Here is a 19,712-nt window from a genome sequence, read left to right as displayed (position 1 = left end):
TCCTTCAGGGTTACCTTTGGTCTCTGTGCTGCCTCTCTGATTAATGCCCTCCTTGCCCGTTTTGTGAGTTATGGTCACCGGCCCTCTCTTGGCAGGTTTGTTGTGGTACCATGTTCCTTCCATTTGACGATGATGGATTTGACGGTGCTTTGGAGGATCATCAAAGATTTGGATATTTTTTTTTTTATAACCCAACCCTGACTTGTACTTCTCAACAACTTTGTCCCTGACTTGTTTGGAGAGCTCCTTTGTATTCATGGTGTGATGCCTCTTGCTTAGTGGTGTTGCAGCCTCTGGGGCTTTTCAGAAAAGGTGTTTATACTAACCCTGTGACACTTAGGGGTATATTCAATTAGGGTCGGATCCATTCCGACATGCATTTGTCGGAATGGATCCAACAAGGGCTATTCAATGCCCATCTCAATACGACTTTAAAAAAAAGTCGAATTGAGATGAGGGACCGCAGAGGGGGGAGAGAAGCACTGCAGGAGGCTGTGTCACAGCCGCCAGACCACACGGCAGCATCCACCCGGCTCCAGCAAGCGGTACCTCACTTGCTGGAGCCGGGTGGACGCTGCCGTGAGCGGCGGCTATGACACATCCTCCTGCTGTGCTGTAGCGCTGCTGCTCCACGTCTGCCCGCGGCTCTACCCCCTCTCCTCTCAGGTCCCTCATCTCCGTTCGACTTTTTTAAGTCGAACTGAGATGGTCGGAAATGGGGCCAAAACCTGCCGAATTTGGCCCTGTTTCCCTCAGAAGCACATGAATCGGCAGCTATACTGCCGATTCGCGTACTATTCGACAAGTCGAATTCCCCGACTTGTCGAATTAAAATGCTGGGGACTGAATAGGTCGGAACACCTTCCGACCTGAAAAAGTCGAAAACCGCCGTCTTTTCGACAAGATGGCCGTTTCGACCTTAATTGAATATACCCCTTAGATTGCACACAGGTGGACTTCATTTCACTAAGTATGTGACATCTGAAAGTAATTGGTTGCACCAGAGCTTCATAGCAAAGGGGGTGAATTCATATGCACATACCAATTTTCAAATTTTCATTCATAAAAAATATTTTTTATATACATTTTTCTAATTTCACTTCAACTTAGATTTTTGTGTGCAGGTCCATCAAAATTATGATTAAAAATAAATTACAAGTTGTAATGTAACAATAGGTAAAAATCCAAGGGGGTGAATACTTTAGAAAGGCACTAGCTCAGAAAAGGGCAAAGAAATACTTAAACTCACAATTTTGCAGGATGGTTTTTTATTTCAAGTCATTGAGGACACAAAATGGGGCGTGAAGTTTCTCATTTGTTTAAACTGTTAAATTGCAAGATTAAAAATAGCTTTTCTAATAAGTTTTTTTTTTTTTTTTTTTTCCCCCCCCTCCAGCAAGCCATACCATTTTTAGCCTCGTGGAAATATAACTGTATAGAATCAACTCTGAGATAAATGTAATCCTCAGCAACAACAGGCTAGCATTATTACAGATTTCGTGTTACGCCACAAAGCCGAGAGAATTTCCATTATTACATTGTGCTTACCCTATAATTAGTATTTTTGCATTTGTTTTTTTGCTTTGCACAGCATTTAGTTAGCTATGATAAAACTGAACTTCGTAGCAAGGCCAGCATATTGTTTAGAAATATATACTAAAATAACAAATTACATACTCGAAGCAAAACTATTGCTGGAATCTATGTACAGAGACAAAAATCCCAAATGGTTGCAGGATTTGAAATGTCATCAATTTTAAAGTAACCTTGCAAAATTGTAACATCCTACTCTGATAAGTTGTTAACTTTGTACAGCAAAACACTCACTCACCAATAGAGAAATGACTCAAAGGGGGCGATTCAGTGGTTTCGATCAGACTCCCATTAGCCCAGCAGTCACTTTTTTTTTTTTTAATTCCTTTTTTTTATTATTCACATCTTCTGGAGGTGCGAGAAGGAAAAAATGTGTGAATTCTGTAGTTTAGGTGCTCAAACAAGAACTTTAGACGGGCTTGGCTGCATTGCATAGCTAAACCCGGAGTTTTAATGTGCATTAAATGCCAGTGGGCGTCTGATCGGAGCAACAATTGAATGGCTACGATCAGAAGCCCAGCAGGGTGGCATACTGCACAATTGAATCTCCTCCAAATGGTCTAACTTTTATTATCACATGAATTATATTTGGACAATTCAAAAATTGTGTGCAGCTGCCCACATGCCTAATAATTAAAGTACCCCAATGTAGCACATTTTCATCTTGCCTCTATGGGAATGGAAGAGTGTGTGCAGTGTTTGTGGCCGTAAAGTGTCAGCGCTCCAACCATTCGTCCTGCATTTAGTGGCATTTGCCACTAATGGTATTGACCCATTAGTGTCTACTGTTGAGCAGAATGAGATTTCTCTAACGTCCTAGAGGATGCCGGGACTCCGTAAGGACCATGGGGATAGACTGGCTCCGCAGGAGACATGGGCACTTTAAGAAAGACTTTGGATCTGGGTGTGCACTGGCTGCTCCCTCTATGCCCCTCCTCCAAACCTCAGTTTGATACTGTGCCCAGAGGAAATGGGTGCACTTCAGGGAGCTCTCCTGACCTTCCTGACAGAAAGTATATTTGTTAGGTTTTTATTTTCAGGGAGCCTGCTGGCAACAGACTCCCTGCATCGAGGGACTGAGGGGAGAGAAGCAGACCTACTTCTGTGAGTTTAAAGGCTCTGCTTCTTAGGCTACTGGACACCATTAGCTCAAGAGGGAGTCGGAACACAGGTCTCACCCTGGAGTTCGTCCCGGAGCCGCGCCGCCGTCCTCCTCACAGAGCCGGAAGATAGAAGCCGGGTGAGTATGAGAAGAAAAAGAAGACTTCAGAGGCGGCAGAAGACTTCATGATCTTCACTGAGGTAACGCACAGCAGTGCAGCTGTGCGCCATTGCTCCCACACACCTCACACACGGCAGTCACTGTAAGGGCGCAGGGGGGGCGCCCTGGGCAGCAATATAAACCTAATTTCTGGCAAAAGAGAGATATAGAGAGAGAGAGAGATATATAGAGAGAGAGAGAGAGATATAGAGAGAGAGAGAGAGAGAGAGAGAGATACATACATACAGCTAGGCACTGTATATATATATATATATATATATATATATATATATATATATATATATATATGAGCCCCCGCCAGTTTTTATTATATTTAAGCGGGACAGAAGCCCGCCGCCGAGGGGTCGGGGCTTCTCCCTCAGCACTTACCAGCACCATTTTCTCCACAGCACAGCTGAGAGGAAGCTCCCCGGACTCTCCCCTGCTTATCCATGGTGAAAGGGGGTTTCAGGGGGGGGGGCACATAATTGGCAGCAAATAATAGTATTACAGCGCTACTGGGTAAACACGTGTTTTTCCTGGGGTATTAGCGCTGGGTGTGTGCTGGCATACTCTGTCTCTCCAAAGGGCCTTGTGGGGGAACGGTCATCAGATAAGAGGATTCCCTGTGTGTGGTGTGTCGGTACGTGTGTGTCGACATGTCTGAGGTAAAAGGCTCTTCTAAGGAGGAGATGGAGCAAATGTGTGTGTGTGTGGTGTCTCCGTCGACAACGTCGACACCTGACTGGATATGTGGAATTAAGTGCTGAGGTAAATTTATTGCACAAAAGATTAGAGAACAGACAGGGAATGTACCCATGTCTGTCCTTATGTCGCAGGGACCTTCAGAGTCTCAAAACGCCCACTATCCAAAATAGACACTTGATACCGACACGGAGTCTGACTCCAGTGTCGACTACGATGATGCAAAGTTACAGCCAAAACTGGCAGAAAAGTATTCAATATATGATTATTGTAATAAAAGATGTTTTGCATATCACTGATGACCCATCTGTCCCTGACACGAGGGTACACATGTTTAAGGGGAAGAAAGCTGAGATAACATTTCCCCCCTCTCATGAACCAAATTAATTGTGTGGAAAAGAGCAGGAATCTCCAGACAAGAAACTGCAGTTTCCCAAAAGAATTCTCATGGTGTATCCTTCCCCTGCTAGGGCCAGGATACGATGGGAATCCTCCCCTAAGGTGGACAAGGCGTTGACACGTCTACCCAAAAGGTAGCGCTGACATACCAAGATACAGCTACCCTCAGGGATCCTGCAGATAGCATGCAGAAAAGTACTTTGAAGTCCATTTACACACATTCTGGTACACTACTCAGACCGGCGATTGTGTCGGCAGGGGTTTATAGCGCTGTAGCAGCGTGGACAGATACCTTATCAGCGGAGATTGAAACCCTAGATAAGGATACCATGTTATTGACCCTAGGATATATAAAAGATGCTGTCTTATATATAAGACATGCTCAAAGAGACATTGGTCTACTGGGTTCTAGAGTCAACGCTATGTCGATTTCTGCTAGACGTGTCCTGTGGAACATGAAATGGACAGGTGATGCCGATTAAAAGAGGCATATGGCGGTTTTTACCTTACAAGGGTGAGGAATTGGGTGGAGAAGGGCTCTCGGACCTGGTCTCCACAGCTATAGCTGGTAAATCTGATCTTTTTTCCTTATATTCCCTCACAGCCTAAGAAAGCACAACATTATCAAATGCAGTCCTTTTGGTCGCAGAAAAACAAGAAAGTAAGAGGAGCGTCCTTTCTTACCAGAGGTAAGGGCGCAGGGCACAGCTAGTTCCCAGGAACAGAAGTCCTCCCCGGCCTCTACTAAATCCACCGCATGACGCTGGGGCTCCGGTAAGGGAGTCCGCCCCAGTGGGAGCACGTCTTCGACTCTTCAGCCACATCTGAGTTCACTCACAGGTGGATCCCTGGGCAATAGAAATTGTTTCTCAGGGTTACAAGCTGGAATTCGAAGAGGTGCCTCCTCGCCGGTTTTCCTTATCGGCCCTACCGGTTTCTCCCCCAGAAAGGGAGATGATGATAAATACAATTCACACATTGTATCTCCAACAGGTGGTGCTCAAGGTTCCCCTCCTTCAACAAGGAAGGGGATATTACTCAACCATGGCTGTCGTCCCGATAACGGACAGTTCGGTCAGACCTATTTTAAAATTAAAATCTCTGAACCTATACTTGAAAAGGTTCAAATTCAAGCTGGAATCGCTCAGAGCGATCATCGCCAGCCCTGAAGGGGGGATTTTATGGTGTATCTAGACATAAAGGCTGCATACCTTCATGTTCCCATTTATCCACCCCATCAGGCATACCTGAGAGTTACAGTACAGTATTGTCATTACCAATTTCAGGGTAATTGGCGGAAATGATGGTGCTGCTACGCAAGCAAGGAGTCAAAATTATCCCATACTTGGACGATCTCCTAATAAGGGCGAGATCAAAAGAGCAGTTGTTGAACAGCGTGTCACTTTCACTGAAGGTGTTACAGAAACACGGCTGGATTCTCAATATCCCGAAGTCACAGTTGGTTCCTACGACTCGTCTGACCTTCTTGGGCATGATTCTGGATACAGACTAGAAAAGGGTTTTTCTTCCGATAGAAAAAGCTCAGGAACTCATGACTCTAGTCAAGAACCTGTTGAAGCCAAAACAAGTGTCAGTGCATCATTGCACTCAAGTCCTGGGAAAAATGGTGGCGACGTACGAAGCCATTCCCTTCGGCAGGTTCCATGCAAGGACTTTCCAATGGGACCTATTGGACTAATGGTCCGGGTCACATTGCAAATGCATCAGCGGATCACCCTGTCCCCCAGGGCCAGGGCATCTCTCCTGTGGTGGCTGCAGAGTGCTCACCTTCTAGAGGGCCGCAGGTTCGGCATTCAGGATCGGATCATGGTGACCACGGACGCGAGCCTCCGAGGTTGGGGAGCAGTCACACAGGGAAGTAATTTCCAAGGCCTTTGGTCAAGTCAAGAGACTTGTCTTCACATCAACATCCTGGAACTAAGGGCCATATACAACGCCCTACGTCAAGCGGAGACCTAACTTCGCGACCGACCAGTTCTGATCCAGTCAGACAACGTCACCGCAGTAGCTCAAGTAAACCGCCAAGGCGGCACAAGGAGCTGAGTGGCGATGGCGGAAGCCACCAGAATTCTTCACTGGGCGGAGAATCATGTAAGCGCACTGTCAGCAGTGTTCATTCCGGGAGTGGACAACTGGGAAGCAGACTTCCTCAGCAGACACGACCTGCATCCGGGAGAGTGGGGACTTCATCAGGAAGTCTTCGCACAGATTGCAAGTCGGTGGAGACTGCCCCAAATAGACATGATGGCGTCCCATCTCAACAAAAAGCTACAAAGGTATTGCGCCAGGTCAAGAGATCCTCAAGCGGTAGCTGTGGACGCCCTAGTAACACCGTGGGTGTTCCAGTCGGTATATGTGTTTCCTCCTCTTCCTCTCATACCCAAGGTGTTGAGGATAATAAGAAAAAAGAGGAGTGAGAACAATTCTCATTGTTCCAGATTGGCCACGAAGGACCTGGTATCCGGATCTGCAAGAAATGCTCACAGAAGATCCTCGGCCTCTTCCTCTAAGGCAGGACTTGTTACAACAAGGTCCCTGTCTGTTCCAAGATTTACCGCGGCTGCGTTTGACGGCATGGCGGTTGAACGCCGGATCCTAGCGGAAAAAGTTTATTCCGGATGAGGTCATTCCTACGCTAATAGAGGCTAGGAAGGACGTGACATCTAATCATTATCACCGAATATGGAGAGAATGTTTCTTGGTGTGAGGCCAGGAATGCTCCTACGGAAGATTTCCACCTGGGCCGTTTTCTTCACTTCCTGCAAACTGGATTGAATTTGGGCCTAAAATTAGGCTCCATTAAAAGTTCAGATTTCGGCCTTATCCATTTTCTTTCAAAAGGAATTGACCTCATTACCTGAAGTACACACTTTTGTGAAGGGAGTACTGCATATTCAGCCTCCTTTTGTACCTCCGGTGGCACCTTGGGACCTTAACGTGGTGTTAAGTTTCCTTAAGTCACATTGGTTTGAACCACTTAAGACAGTGGAGTTTAAATATCTCACCTGGAAGGTGGTCATGTTGTTAGCCTTGGCTTCGGCTAGGCGAGTTTTGGAATTGGCGGCTTTATCACATAAAAGCCCCTATCTGGTTTTCCATATGGATAGAGCGTAATTGCGGACCCGTCCTCAATTCCTGCCTAAGGTGGTCTCATCCTTTCATATGAACCAACCTATTGTAGTGACTGTGGTTACGCCTGACTTGGAGGATTCAGAGTCCCTTGATGTGGTCAGGGCTTTGAAAATTTACGTGGCCAGAACGGCTAGGATTAGAAAAACAGAAGCACTGTTTGTCCTGTATGCAGCCAACAAGGTTGGCGGCACTGCTTCAAAGCAGACTATTGCTCGCTGGATCTGGAACACGATTCAGCAGGCGCATTCTACGGCAGGATTGCCGTTACCAAAATCGGTTAAGGCCCATTCCACTAGGAAGGTGGGCTCTTCTTGGGCGGCTGCCCGAGGGGTCTCGGCACTGCAGCTGTGCCGAGCTGCTACTTGGTCGGGGTCAAACACCTTTGCTAAGTTCTATAAGTTTGATACCCTAGCTGATGAGGACCTCCTGTTTGCTCAATCGGTGCTGCAGAGTCATCCGCACTCTCCCGCCCGTTTGGGAGCTTTGGTATAATCCCCATGGTCCTTACGGAGTCCCAGCATCCTCTAGGACGTTAGAGAAAATAAGATTTTAAACCTACCGGTAAATCTTTTTCTCGTAGTCTGTAGAGGATGCTGGGTGCCCGTCCCAAGTGCGGACTACTTCTGCAAGACTTGTATATAGTTATTGCTTACATAAGGGTTATGTTGTAGTTTCATCGGTCTTGGACTGATGCTATGTTTTTCATACTGTTAACTGGGTAGTATATCACAAGTTATACGGTGTGATTGGTGTGGCTGGTATGAATCTTGCCCTTGGATTACAAAAATCCTTTCCTTGTACTGTCCGTCTCCTCTGGGCACAGTTTCTCTAACTGAGGTCTGGAGGAGGGGCATAGAGGGAGGAGCCAGTGCACACCCAGATCCAAAGTCTTTCTTAAAGTGCCCATGTCTCCTGCGGAGCCCGTCTATCCCCATGGTCCTTACGGAGTCCCAGCATCCTCTACGGACTACGAGAAAAGATTTACCGGTAGGTTTAAAATCTTATTTTTGAGACGACCCTTATGTTGAAATATTCTGTTAAAATAAAATATGTACTTACAGAATTCCTTCTCTAAATTGTGTATAGGAGAGCATATTTATATTGTGATTGTGTTAAATTTTCTGTTTAGAGCTTCTGAAGTATTTAAGTGGCCTTCTATGAGCCTTACTAGTGAGACTTTCCTTAATGCAAGTTGAAAGCCATTTTCTGCTACTATGAAGCCATTTTGTCTAAAGAGAACCTGTTCAGTCAGCAGTAGTATGCCATTGGTGCGCCAGCCTTGGCACCCTTCATTACACCCTAATTTGCCCATTGTGGTGTTTATATTAATGTGCTATGTATGGGCTACCTTGTGTACGGATGATATACTCTCTGCATCACATTTAATTGAATCAGTCCCTAATTGCTGAATGGCTGTAACTATATAAACATGTATCTAGAAACAAACGTGTGCTCCATACTCTTGAGAATCCTTCATTACACGCTTCAGCCCACTGTAAATATCACTCATGCAGACTTTGCACAGTTGTTCTCTTGACTAAGTATTTTCATCAATAGTGAATCAATCATGAATTCCTTCCTCTAATCACTGGTTTGTTGGCTGCAGTCAAATGATTATTAATCCAGACGGGTGGTCTTCAGTATGCCGAATGTCGGGATCCCGACACCCGGCATACCGACAACTATTCTTCCTCGTGGGGGTCCACGACCCCCCTGAAAGGAGAATAAAATAGCGTAGCGCGCCACCGTGCCCGCAATGTGGCAAGCGCAGCGAGTCCGCAAGGGGCTCCTTTGCGCTCACCACACTGTCTGTATGCCGGCGGTCGGGCTCCCGGCGCCGGTATGCTGGTCGCCAGGAGCCCGGCTGCCGGCATACCATACTACACCCATCCAGACTACAGTGTATAGACCCAGCAAAAGTATATGTGCTAAGAAATGGTCCCCTTTTTAAAAAATTTTTTTTTTAATTGCCTCTTTGTATTATCGGATCTGTTTTTGTTTTTAAAAGCTTGAAATCCCTTTAACATTGCATTGTTTTCTGTTCTCTTTTTGGCAGGGGATACTACACAGAAGATGAGATCTGCTCAGCATCCTACTCCAGCAGAATTGGATGCTTATGCTAAGACAGTTGCCAACAATCCTCTGACAATTAAAATCTTTCCAAACAGCGTTAAAGTTCCCCAGCGAAAGCATATCCGCCGCACAGTGAACGGGCTGGATACGTCAGGTCAGCGTTACAGTCCATACCCTTCACAGGTCAGCACAAAGACGGGTCTTCTGGCTATTGTTAAGTCCCCAGCTAAAAGCGTTTTGAAGGGCTTTGACGGCACCCGTGCCCGTCTCTTGCCAGACTCCATGATGAATCCCCCATCCTCTCCATATATTGCACCTAGCACTTTAAACCACCCTCAGGGGCTTACACGCCCCCAGCAAGCCCTGCAGCATGCCCAGGCCATGCAGCACGCTCAGAGCATGCAACAGCAGACTTTGTCACACTCTCAGAGCATGCCACCAGGACTGCAGCACCCACAAAGCCTGCCGCACCCTCAGACATTGCAGCACCCTCAGGGCATGCCACAGGGGCTGCAACATTCTCAGGGTCTGCAAAACACGCAGAGCATACCCCAGCCACAGGCTCTACAGCATCCACAAAGTGTGCAACGCGCACAGGGTGTTCAGCACTCTCAGAGCATACCACAGCCACAGGCATTGCACCATGCGCAGGGACTTCCACAGACAATGCCACGCCAGCAGAGCATGTCACAGACTCTGCAACACCAACAGAACCTACCACAGGTCCTGCAGCACTCTCAAAATATGTCTCAAGTGTTGCAGCACACACAAGGAATGCAGCACCCACAGAACATGGGGTCACAACATTCGCAAAACATGCCCCAGCAGTCGGCGTTACAGCATGCCCCTGGAGTGACTCACCAGACTCTGCCACACTCTGCCAACAACATTCTGCAGCCAGGTTTACATGGAGCCCGAAAAATGCCTGACGCAGATGCCCCTCCGAATGTCACGGTGTCTACCTCAACTATCCCCCTTTCTATGGCTGCAACCTTGCAGCAAAATAGACCACCAGACCTTGGTAGCATTGTGCACCAGATCAACCAGTTTTGTCAGGCCAGGGCAGGAATAGGCACTACCTCTGTGTGTGAGGGACAGATCGCCAACCCCAGTCCTATAAGTCGTAACCTGCTTATCAATGCAAGCACCAGGGTCTCCACACACAGCATTCCTATGCCTTCATGTGTTGGAACAGCTGTAGACCATACTGCTGCTGCTGCTATCTCCTCTGCTGCCTCGGGCAATATCTCCATGGTAAACATGAGCAGAGTGCCTGCTTCATACCCTAATGATCTGAAACCCTTGGCATGGAACCAGCATCAGCTGGCACATCTGCAGCAAATGTGTGGAGAATCTGGTGTGCCTCCTGGGAAACTTGGTCAGAGAGAAATGGCAGCCCAAGGATTTCCAGGCAAACAGACCTCTTACCCACAAGAACTGTGCATGAGCCAGTCTTTTGGCCTAAAACCCCCCATTGAGAAACCAACCCCTTCCCCTCCTGTGAATGGATTGCCGGGTCCCTTGCCATATACCAATGGACACTATTTTCAGCCCCTATGGAATAACATTCTGCCTACTCCAAACAGCGACAGTTCCGGATCACAGGACCTCACCATGCCTTTCCATGGAGCGCAGGCAGCTGGTGCACCCTTGGATTGTGCTGGGGGCACGCACTATAGAGCCGTTGGAGGAGGATCTTCCAACCAGAACAGCGTGATGCAGACCATGGATTACCTAACTGGGGCAGACTTTCAGCAGTCCTGCTTCAGAGATCAGAGCATGGCTGCCCTTGGAAAGGTTCAAAGACCCCAAATGAGTAGAGCCCCTGAACCAGCTGATAGTCGAAGTATTCATGTTCAGCACCCAGGCTATAGGTAGGCTACAGTCACTTTGCAACTGAGAGGGTTTAGTCTTAAGTGATTAGCAAGGCTCTTGTATCCTCATCAATTGATAAACTTGTTGTGATCATTATATGCAAAATAAGCCACACTGTGCTGTACTTCAGAGTTTCTAATGTACTTTGCTCTGTTTAGTTTTATTTTGTTTCTCCTCTTTATCTTGTCAGTGATTGAGAAGACACTGTTGCCATGCAGTTCTATACTCTCTTCTTAGCACTGAGGGGCTTTAAAATGCTGCTTTTTATTTTGGGAACACTAAGCCCTAAAAAAGTGTTATGCTGTGTTTTTGTGACTCCCCATTCTATTTGGGCTATGCAGGTTGTAATATCAACCTTCCGTTTAGCACTGTCGGGAAACTATAGAGGCACAAGTTCCACAGAACCATTCTATGTATTGTACCTCTGGTTCAGTGGTATCTTTGTGCTGGGGAGGGAAGGCAGTGTCTCTCACTGGTAATGTTCACTCCTCCTGTCTGTGCTGCCAATTAATTGCGTTGTGAATTATCCATGGTTGTACACCAATTTAAAAAAAAAAATCATTCAAATTCTGCTTAGGCTTTGACAGAAGAGGTGAATATTACAGGTTAGTAATTTGTAAGCTAAGAGCCCAAAGGTTGTCCTGGTTTACAGTGCGTCCCCTTGTCTGTAGCTTTAATTGTGCTTTAGTTTAAAAGCAATCATTAAGGCTTGTTCACACCCATGTGCGTTTCATAAATTGTGCTTTCACCAAACCAATCTCTTGTGCTGGTTGCTCATGTCAAGTCATTTGCAATTACAGTTTTACAACACAGGTGGAAATGGCCATTGACCCTTATTTGACTTTGCTTAATGCACTCTTCATGTATTTATGTAAAGGTGTGAAGTGCAAAACAATGTAGTTGGGTGTGAACAAGTCCTCACCGGTTGGTTCAGCAGTTTATACTTTCAGCTAAACAGTAATGAATTGTGTTCTATCTTGAGTTGGTGTTTCTTTACAGTTTGCATGATGTTAACTCCAAGGTTCCTTAAGTCACTAGGTGTGTATGCACGAAAGCAGTTTGGTTACCCTTAGTGTCATCTGTTTCTTGGTTTAATATAAGTATAGCCTTGCTGCTGTAGTGCCTTAAATCCAAGTCTAATTGCAGAAGATCACAATGTCACATTGATGGATAGTCCTGGTTACAAACACTAAGCTTTAGAACTTTTGCCTACATTGACTAGGATAGTGTATTTTAGTTTAGTCTTTATTGGTTTGATCAGACACAAGAATAACTTGTAATATTGCAGATTTCAGGTAAGTTCCACAACTCATACAGACTCATGTTAATGACAAATGAACATGTTGACATGCCCACAGATTGGATTTTATTTCAGGCTTTGTGGGGAGCTATGCTTCTGCAAGGCATTATAACAGAATAGTTTGATGGGATGGTATCGGTGTATGTAAGCATGAGCTTTAAAGGTAAAGGAACCATCACTAAATAAAACATTCGCCATTTGCAGACACAAAGGGCGGTATTCAAATCCTATATCACGCCCAATCTACTTTCTAATGTGATCCCTGTTATCGCGCATATGGCACCCATGCTAATCAGGTTTAGCTGCATTAAGGATTGGGCGTCCTCGCTACCACGGGAGTAGCGAGCTGAAATTATTATACAATGCCCATCAGCAGAAACAGAACGTGTTAGGAAGGGGGTGAAAAGAATTGAATACCGCCCAAAGGATTATAAAATGGTCATTCTAAATACTTGAAACACAAGGTAAAGCGCACCAGATGCCCTTACATCGCGGAGGCTGATATTTTGAGACTCAAAACCGTATTTGAGCAATCATGTTGCTAGTGACATCAGAAGCCAGAGGTAATTCGGGGAGATTTCATTGTTCTGTGGGCGCTGGAGCTATTCAGTTTTCTGCGCCCCCCTCCCCGCCCTCTGAGTGAGCATCCCCTGTGTACGCACCCAGTAATGGCAAGTTTAGCAGCGCAAAGTGGCTAAACCAGTCTAGAGTCCAGGTTAGGGTACTTAAACTCCTGTTTGAATGCCCAAACCACAATGGTTCTGCACATTTCTATGAATTCTCCCCCATTGCTATGATTTTAATGCCTCCGAGATGTCTAGTTCGCATTGAATATATTAGGCTGCAGTCTTGGGTTACCTCACAAAAATGATTTGCTACTGTGTTTAGGTGCTGGGTTCATGTTAAGGCCAAACAGGCTAAATAAGTCCCCGGTGTAAAATGCTACTGTTGCTCTGTGACCAACCCACCAGCATTACGCTGGTTGTTACAAGACCAATAAGCCAAACCCAAAATGTCACTTTATAATTAACCACACTTCACCATCATTCCTTTAGATCTGTGATTCACAAACCACCGGATCTGCAACATTCTGCATATTTACTTGGCTGAAAGTGTAGAAACTACTATTGTGTCCTGTAGCATTCTGAGTAAAATGGCTACTTTCGCAGTCTGTTGAAGTCTGATAAGCACATACTAGCTGAGAATGTAATATAATTAACTCTATTTATTTTGAGTCTGAAAGTGTATTTTCTTTACGCACTTACAATAATCAGCCAAACTCTCCCACGTGTATCTGCTTCTGGTAGAATTCCTGATAGTGGTCACTATTTTTGATTCTTTTATGCATGTTTGCTTTCTGGTGAAGCTGTGATGCAGGTGGTCACCCATAAATACAATCTTTGTTTTCGATCAAATGATTTAAGTTTGGTGCTGCCTCAGTTGTGTTTCATAGTCACCACACACTGTTCGCACTATTCCCCATGACCAATGCCATACTAAATAGTATAGCCTCTAAAACTGGTATTTGGCATGTGGCCTTTCATCTGTAGAGAAGCTACGCAACTCTGTATGCCTTACCACAGTTTTGCTATTCGGGCATGTTAAAACTCTGGCAGGGTTTGCTGGAACAGTAGTTCCACAGCAGCTGGAGGGCCGCATGTTGAATGTTGCTCCAAAAGATTTTAAGATTACACTGCACCACTATTTTGGTTTTCCAAATCTGATTGTATATACTGAAGAATCCTGCAATTACACCACAATCTACAATGGATTTAGGTTAATACATTTTCTTTGACAGCAGTTCTGTATGAGCTGATCTCTTGATGAATCCACAACACATTTTTTTTTCATTTTGGCAGTGCAAGCAATTCTTTGTAATAGCAAGAGGATATACCCCCCCCCCCCCCCCCCCCCCCCCCCCCCCCTTACTACTACTGAGTGGCTCGTTTTCCAATTCAGACGCTTAATTTGACATTTTAGTTCATTGACTGTCTGCTCTAATTCTGACTTCCCGTGTTGCAATTTCTTAGCTGATAATTTAGCCTACGAATTTATTGAGATGTGCCTAAAATACAATCTGAGCTTAATGGGGCCGATTCAATTGTTTGGGGGTGTCTAATGTTTCTGACTAAACGGGAATTTTTAGATGCCCAAACAATTGTCACAATTCAATTCTTTGGGTGATCATGCATGTCGTGCCCAAACAGACAGTGTTTAGCCACGTAAAAAGGCTAAACCTGTCTAAAGTTCAGCTTTGGGAGTCCAAACTCCCATTTGGATGCTCAAAGTGCCGACTTTGCGCACATTTGTTCTTGCACCTCAGGAGGCTGCGAGAAGAAATGTCAACCCTGCGGCTACTGGCGTCATACCAGAGCTACAATTGAATTGTTCCGTTTTGCGTCCCCTAGTGGAAGCCGTGGTGAAAAAATATTGAATCTGCCCCAATTACATTTACCAAAATGATCAGTCACCTTCCATCTGCACAGACCCCAATCCAGTGGTGGTCAAGTTTGTTCCATGTGGCCAGTAAGACTGTCTGTTAGCCTGACTGTTAATTCCAAACTGCAAAAATCCACCTCTTTGGCCAGCCTAAGGGATCTTTGCTTAGAGGTGGTAAAAATGTAATTTTATCTGTCCTAACTATAACTTAATTGTTGTTAAATTGACTTTCTCTTCTTATGCTGTTGTGAAAAGCTGAATATATGCGACTTTAAAACCAGCTGCCTTCTAGCATCCTTTGTCTACTAGTTTGCCTGCATTACAATAAATAAGTCATCTTTGGCCCTGTTGTGGTAGTCTACCCATAGCAGGCTTATTTGGATGCCTGTTCATCTTTAGAGCTCTTTTCAAGCTATAAATGCTAAAGTGATGTGTGCATGTCGTAAACTGAGTACACACTACACAACGACATCGCGGACGACAGGACCCAGTTGGGTGAAGGGGGGTGCGCGCTGCAGCATTGGCAGGTGCATACACACTTGCCTATGCTAGCACCGCCGGCGAGGGCCATGCTGCATTTGGCCGATAGAGGATCTTGCTAGATCATGCATAGTCAGTGACATAGCGGGTAAACACTACACGATATGATGGACCGACCTATCGGACACACCGTCTAGTGTGTACCCAGTCTTATGTATGCACTCCATATTCACTGTGCATAGTTGTGTCTAACTGCACAGCAGAATTTGATCATGTAAGTCTTTTTGCTAACTCCCCCCCCCCCCCCCTCAAATTCCTAAGCATACCCGTAATAGGCTGGTCAAATCCAAGAGATCCCTTTAAGCCAACCATACACAGCAATGATTGTCCCTTTATGTCTAAAATGACCAAATTCACTGTAAAATTATGTATGCATATTTAAGTACCGTTAAACTTGCCACGGATTTACAATCGGTGCATGATTGATAATGCAGGCAGAAGATGGCAATCTGCCAAGGTGCGCTCATCCTCTGCTCATCCTCTGACTGCGTTAATGGGCTCAGTTGCAGCCAGAAATAATTTAGCACGTTGGCTCAAATCACAATATATAATGTGAGATTTGTAGTTGGGTGGAACTTAAAAAATTATCCTGTCACTTATTTCTCAGGTTGAATACTAGATACTACATGGTCATGCATGGTTACACATTCTGATCCTATTTTGTGTAGAGGACAACAACATTAAAGTCTTGTATGGCCAAATTAGATGATGTGCAGTTATGTAGTCTTTGGCCAGTTATAGAGTTAGAAGTTGGCAACTTGCATAACTAGATAGGAATAATCTGCAATGCGAATACCTTATTTGCAGACATGCCCAATCAGGGTCATTATTGGTAGTGCCATAGTCTTTGGGCTGCGTAGACAATACAGTATTGCAACAAATGTCCCATATCCGCTGTGATTTCAAAGTGCGTATGGCCATCAGTACTCCCATTTTATTTGTGTTAAACCTACCTAAAAATATATGTGAAAGGGAAACTATTTTGAAGCCTTAAAGTGTGCCTCTTGCCTTCAGACAATGGAGGTGGCCATTTTGTGGCCTTTTGAGAGCCTTTGGCAGAAGTGGTCAGTTCACAAGAAACCAATGATACTCCTTAATATTCATGAGGCACTGTTGGTTTATTGCCGAGCTTAATTTTTAGGAGTATATTAGGAAATGACACAATAGCAGTCTCTGCTTTCCAATGAATAGTTCCCTTTAAAATTGTTCTCAGAAATGTGCTATTTATCTACTTCACTCCTCACCCTACCTGCAATTCCACATTTCAAACATTTACACCTATATATTGCATAAACAATACACTCTTACACAAGTAAATGTATACCCAGTGGAAATCTATAGTAACAAATGTGTAAAATTCATCTATCCCAAGAAACTTCTATGTGCTAAAAAAAACTAAACTATAATCCTTACTGGGAAAATCAATAACCTTTAATACCATGTGTTTCAATGGCTATGTGTTAAATAAAAAACTGTGCAAGCAATAATTATTAAATTGGCATTTTATAGTGACCTTGTCCCGTATATGATTTTTTTTAAAAAGTCTTTATTCCGGAAGGGATTTATTTTACAGGCGCAATTCACAATTGTGCTTGTTCGCTGGAAAAAATTGTGAAATGTTTGCGCCAAGTGAGCCCCAGCTCTTTGTATATTTTGTTTACATGAGGCCCTTGATGAGCTTACTGGTCACAAATGAATTTTCCCAATTAACTGAGCTTTTAAACTACACTGTGAAGTGCTGATGCCAACCAAAGGGTTACATTAAGTGTAATAGGGAGAATAATATAGGTTTTTTGTTCTTTATAGAAAAGCCACAAAGCTTTTTCAACTGTGAAAATGTATATATGTTTCTATATTCTATAGTTAGGTTATTTGTTTAGCTTTATTCTTCCAATATTCAATTTCAAATCAATGGCTACTATTTTGTGGTCACATGCCACTGTTCTAGAGCTATCATTTTGGTATCTACTTTATAATTTATGTATTTATGAAAGGCAGTATCGGGTTCAAACAACGTATGTGTCCTATTGTTCATATCTGGTAAACTTTGTAGTTCAGAAAATCTGTTTTCTCTTTAATGGAATACTAGGATCATTTTTGTCTATACACATTTTGTGGGCTGAATTTCATGAGCGATTTACCCTTTTCACTAAGAACTGACTACGTGATTCCGAATTGAAGTCTGCTCCTCAGAATGGCTTCCTCATTGTGCTGTCACTTTTTCCTAGTGAATTGATGGGCTTCCTCTGTTCTGTCTGGCCCGCAGGTACATGTAGCTTAACTTACCAACCAAGTCCTTTGTTCTCCAAGTGATCTAATAAATGCGTGGGTATTTTTTCACAAGGAAAAGGTAAGAAACTGGTGTTGGTTGGTGATTATAGCGCTACTCTAGGTTTTTCAGTGCTGCTGGACAGCCTTTCATCCTATCCTGTTGGCTTCCGCAAGGAACACTACACCCTGTGATTGAATTAATTTGAGCACTGTCTGGCTTTTCATGTCATCATTTGCAAGTGAAGAAACTAATTGAATATAATGATCACAACGAAGTTTGAGGTTGAATGTCAACAACAAAAAAATTGAAAAAGTTAAAATGTAATACTTTCTATGTACACTGGCTAAAAGTTAATGCTATACTACTGTAATTAAGTGTAATATTTCTGTATGAATGTTGCTTGTTAGTGTGGGTTTCAGTAGACCGGTATGAGTGAACCCACTGCCGTCACTGGCTGCACCCTTCACCGACCTTCTGATAGACAAACAAAGCCTTAAGTATTTGCCTCTACACTTATTTCCCCCCCTCCTTTTCTTCTGTGCAGACAAATTGTTTAATCCTTCTACTTGCAGTTGCGTACATGCTAATTTCCAGCCACTTTTTTTTGACAAGCAGTTTTTGTGCTCTTTTCAAAACATGTGGTGTACAAATCCTCCCATCTCCAAATAACTGTTTTGTAGGCTGTTCTCATATTCAGCCTATCCGTTCACTTGGAATCCCTGCTATCGGTGATTGGCTGTAGCTCCTAGTGGATTGATAGGTTATTGCCTCATGAATATTGATTTAACTCACAAAATGCCTGCCTCTACTACTGTCCTTTTTATTGTGACCTTTATAACCTAGGCATTAAAGCAGCATTGTTAGATCCGCTATCTCTAATTCAGGAGACATACAGTAAGTGCGTTTTATTAGCACACCTTCAATTTGAATCTTCTCTGTTTAGAAGTTGTTCTCTACATACAGTTTGCAGTCCATTGTTTTGTAGATATGGTTCCTGCTGCCACACGGTCATTAGCCAGAGTGCTAATTGCAACCAAATGTGTCAACTGCTGTTTCCTTTTCTAGACATAAGCTATATAAATAGATTTGGACCAAAACCAAAGGGGTAGGGAGATATGCTGACAAGTCCTAAAATTGCTGCTTTAATGTGTCCTGATGCTGCTTTTACAGTGACTGGAGTTAGTCTGTAATGCTCATACATTGTAGTTGCACCGTTTTGTTTTTTTCGCATTAGACCGAGCATATTTTGTCATACTATAATTTATTAAATCAGCCCCTTGCAACTTGAACCTAATAACTTAGTGTCCCTAATTTTTTTTAAATACTGGATTGAAAATGAAGCCAGTCCTCAAAATGAATCTGCATATTTTAATTTGTTCTTAGCATGTTTAAAAACGTAACATCTGTGGACACAAAGTCAAAACAATATACTTTTTAAAAAGAAATACATTTTGAAGTGACGTTCCTAGGTGGCTAGACATTCTTTACAGTTGTCATAAGTAGTGAGGGTGGCTAGAATTAGTTTTCTTTCAAAACTGTAAGTCTAATATTTCTGGGTCGCCGTTGCGGGTTTTCCCCCCCCAAGACTCCTTTATTTAATATTTGTACTAGCATATTGAAAGGTGTTCTGAATGAACTTTTTCCATGCCAGCGTGCTGCTGTTAGTCTCCATCCTAGCAGAGGCTGATGGCAGATTATCCATAGCACAGTAGGAAACCTTGGACTAAACATTACGTGCTGGCTGGTGTTGCCTTATATTTAAAACAAACAAAAAAATGAAACTAATGTAAACATGTCTGTTCTGCCAAATAACAAGATATGAAGTTCTAATTTATTTTAACATTTTCTGTGTCATGAGTAGTCACTGTTTCCGTGCTGGAAAACATAATGTGAGACTGAGGCTGTCATGTCATGCAATATTTCCTGAACATTTTACCTCCCAGAAGCCACAGTTTCCTCCTTCCTTCATTCCATCCCTTGCCTGGGCCCTGACTTTTAAAGTGATATTCTGCTATGTTGGACCCTGTAAGCTGTATTTTACCATCCAAATACAACCTGCCTCCTATAATAAAACATTGGAATCCTTGCCTCTTGTCTGTGTT

The 19,712-nt window shown here is 43.9% G+C and overlaps 1 protein-coding gene across 4 annotated transcripts in view; it reads left to right on the top strand.

Annotated features, from left to right (window-relative positions):
• FAM222B (family with sequence similarity 222 member B) overlaps window positions 1-11,216 on the top strand; it is a 311,554-nt gene extending 300,338 nt beyond the window's left edge. For all 4 annotated transcript variants that reach the window (XM_063955895.1, XM_063955896.1, XM_063955894.1 and 1 more), the window contains one exon: window positions 9,168-11,216. In XM_063955895.1, coding sequence (XP_063811965.1) covers window positions 9,168-11,062 — 1,895 coding nt within the window. In that variant the 3' untranslated portion in view covers window positions 11,063-11,216. The remainder of the gene's footprint in view (window positions 1-9,167) is intronic.
• The last annotated feature ends 8,496 nt before the right edge of the window (window positions 11,217-19,712 follow it).

The sequence above is a fragment of the Pseudophryne corroboree genome, chromosome 2 (genome assembly GCF_028390025.1).
Source record: "Pseudophryne corroboree isolate aPseCor3 chromosome 2, aPseCor3.hap2, whole genome shotgun sequence".
Lineage (NCBI taxonomy): Eukaryota > Metazoa > Chordata > Amphibia > Anura > Myobatrachidae > Pseudophryne > Pseudophryne corroboree.
This window is presented reverse-complemented; position numbering and strand designations above follow the sequence as displayed.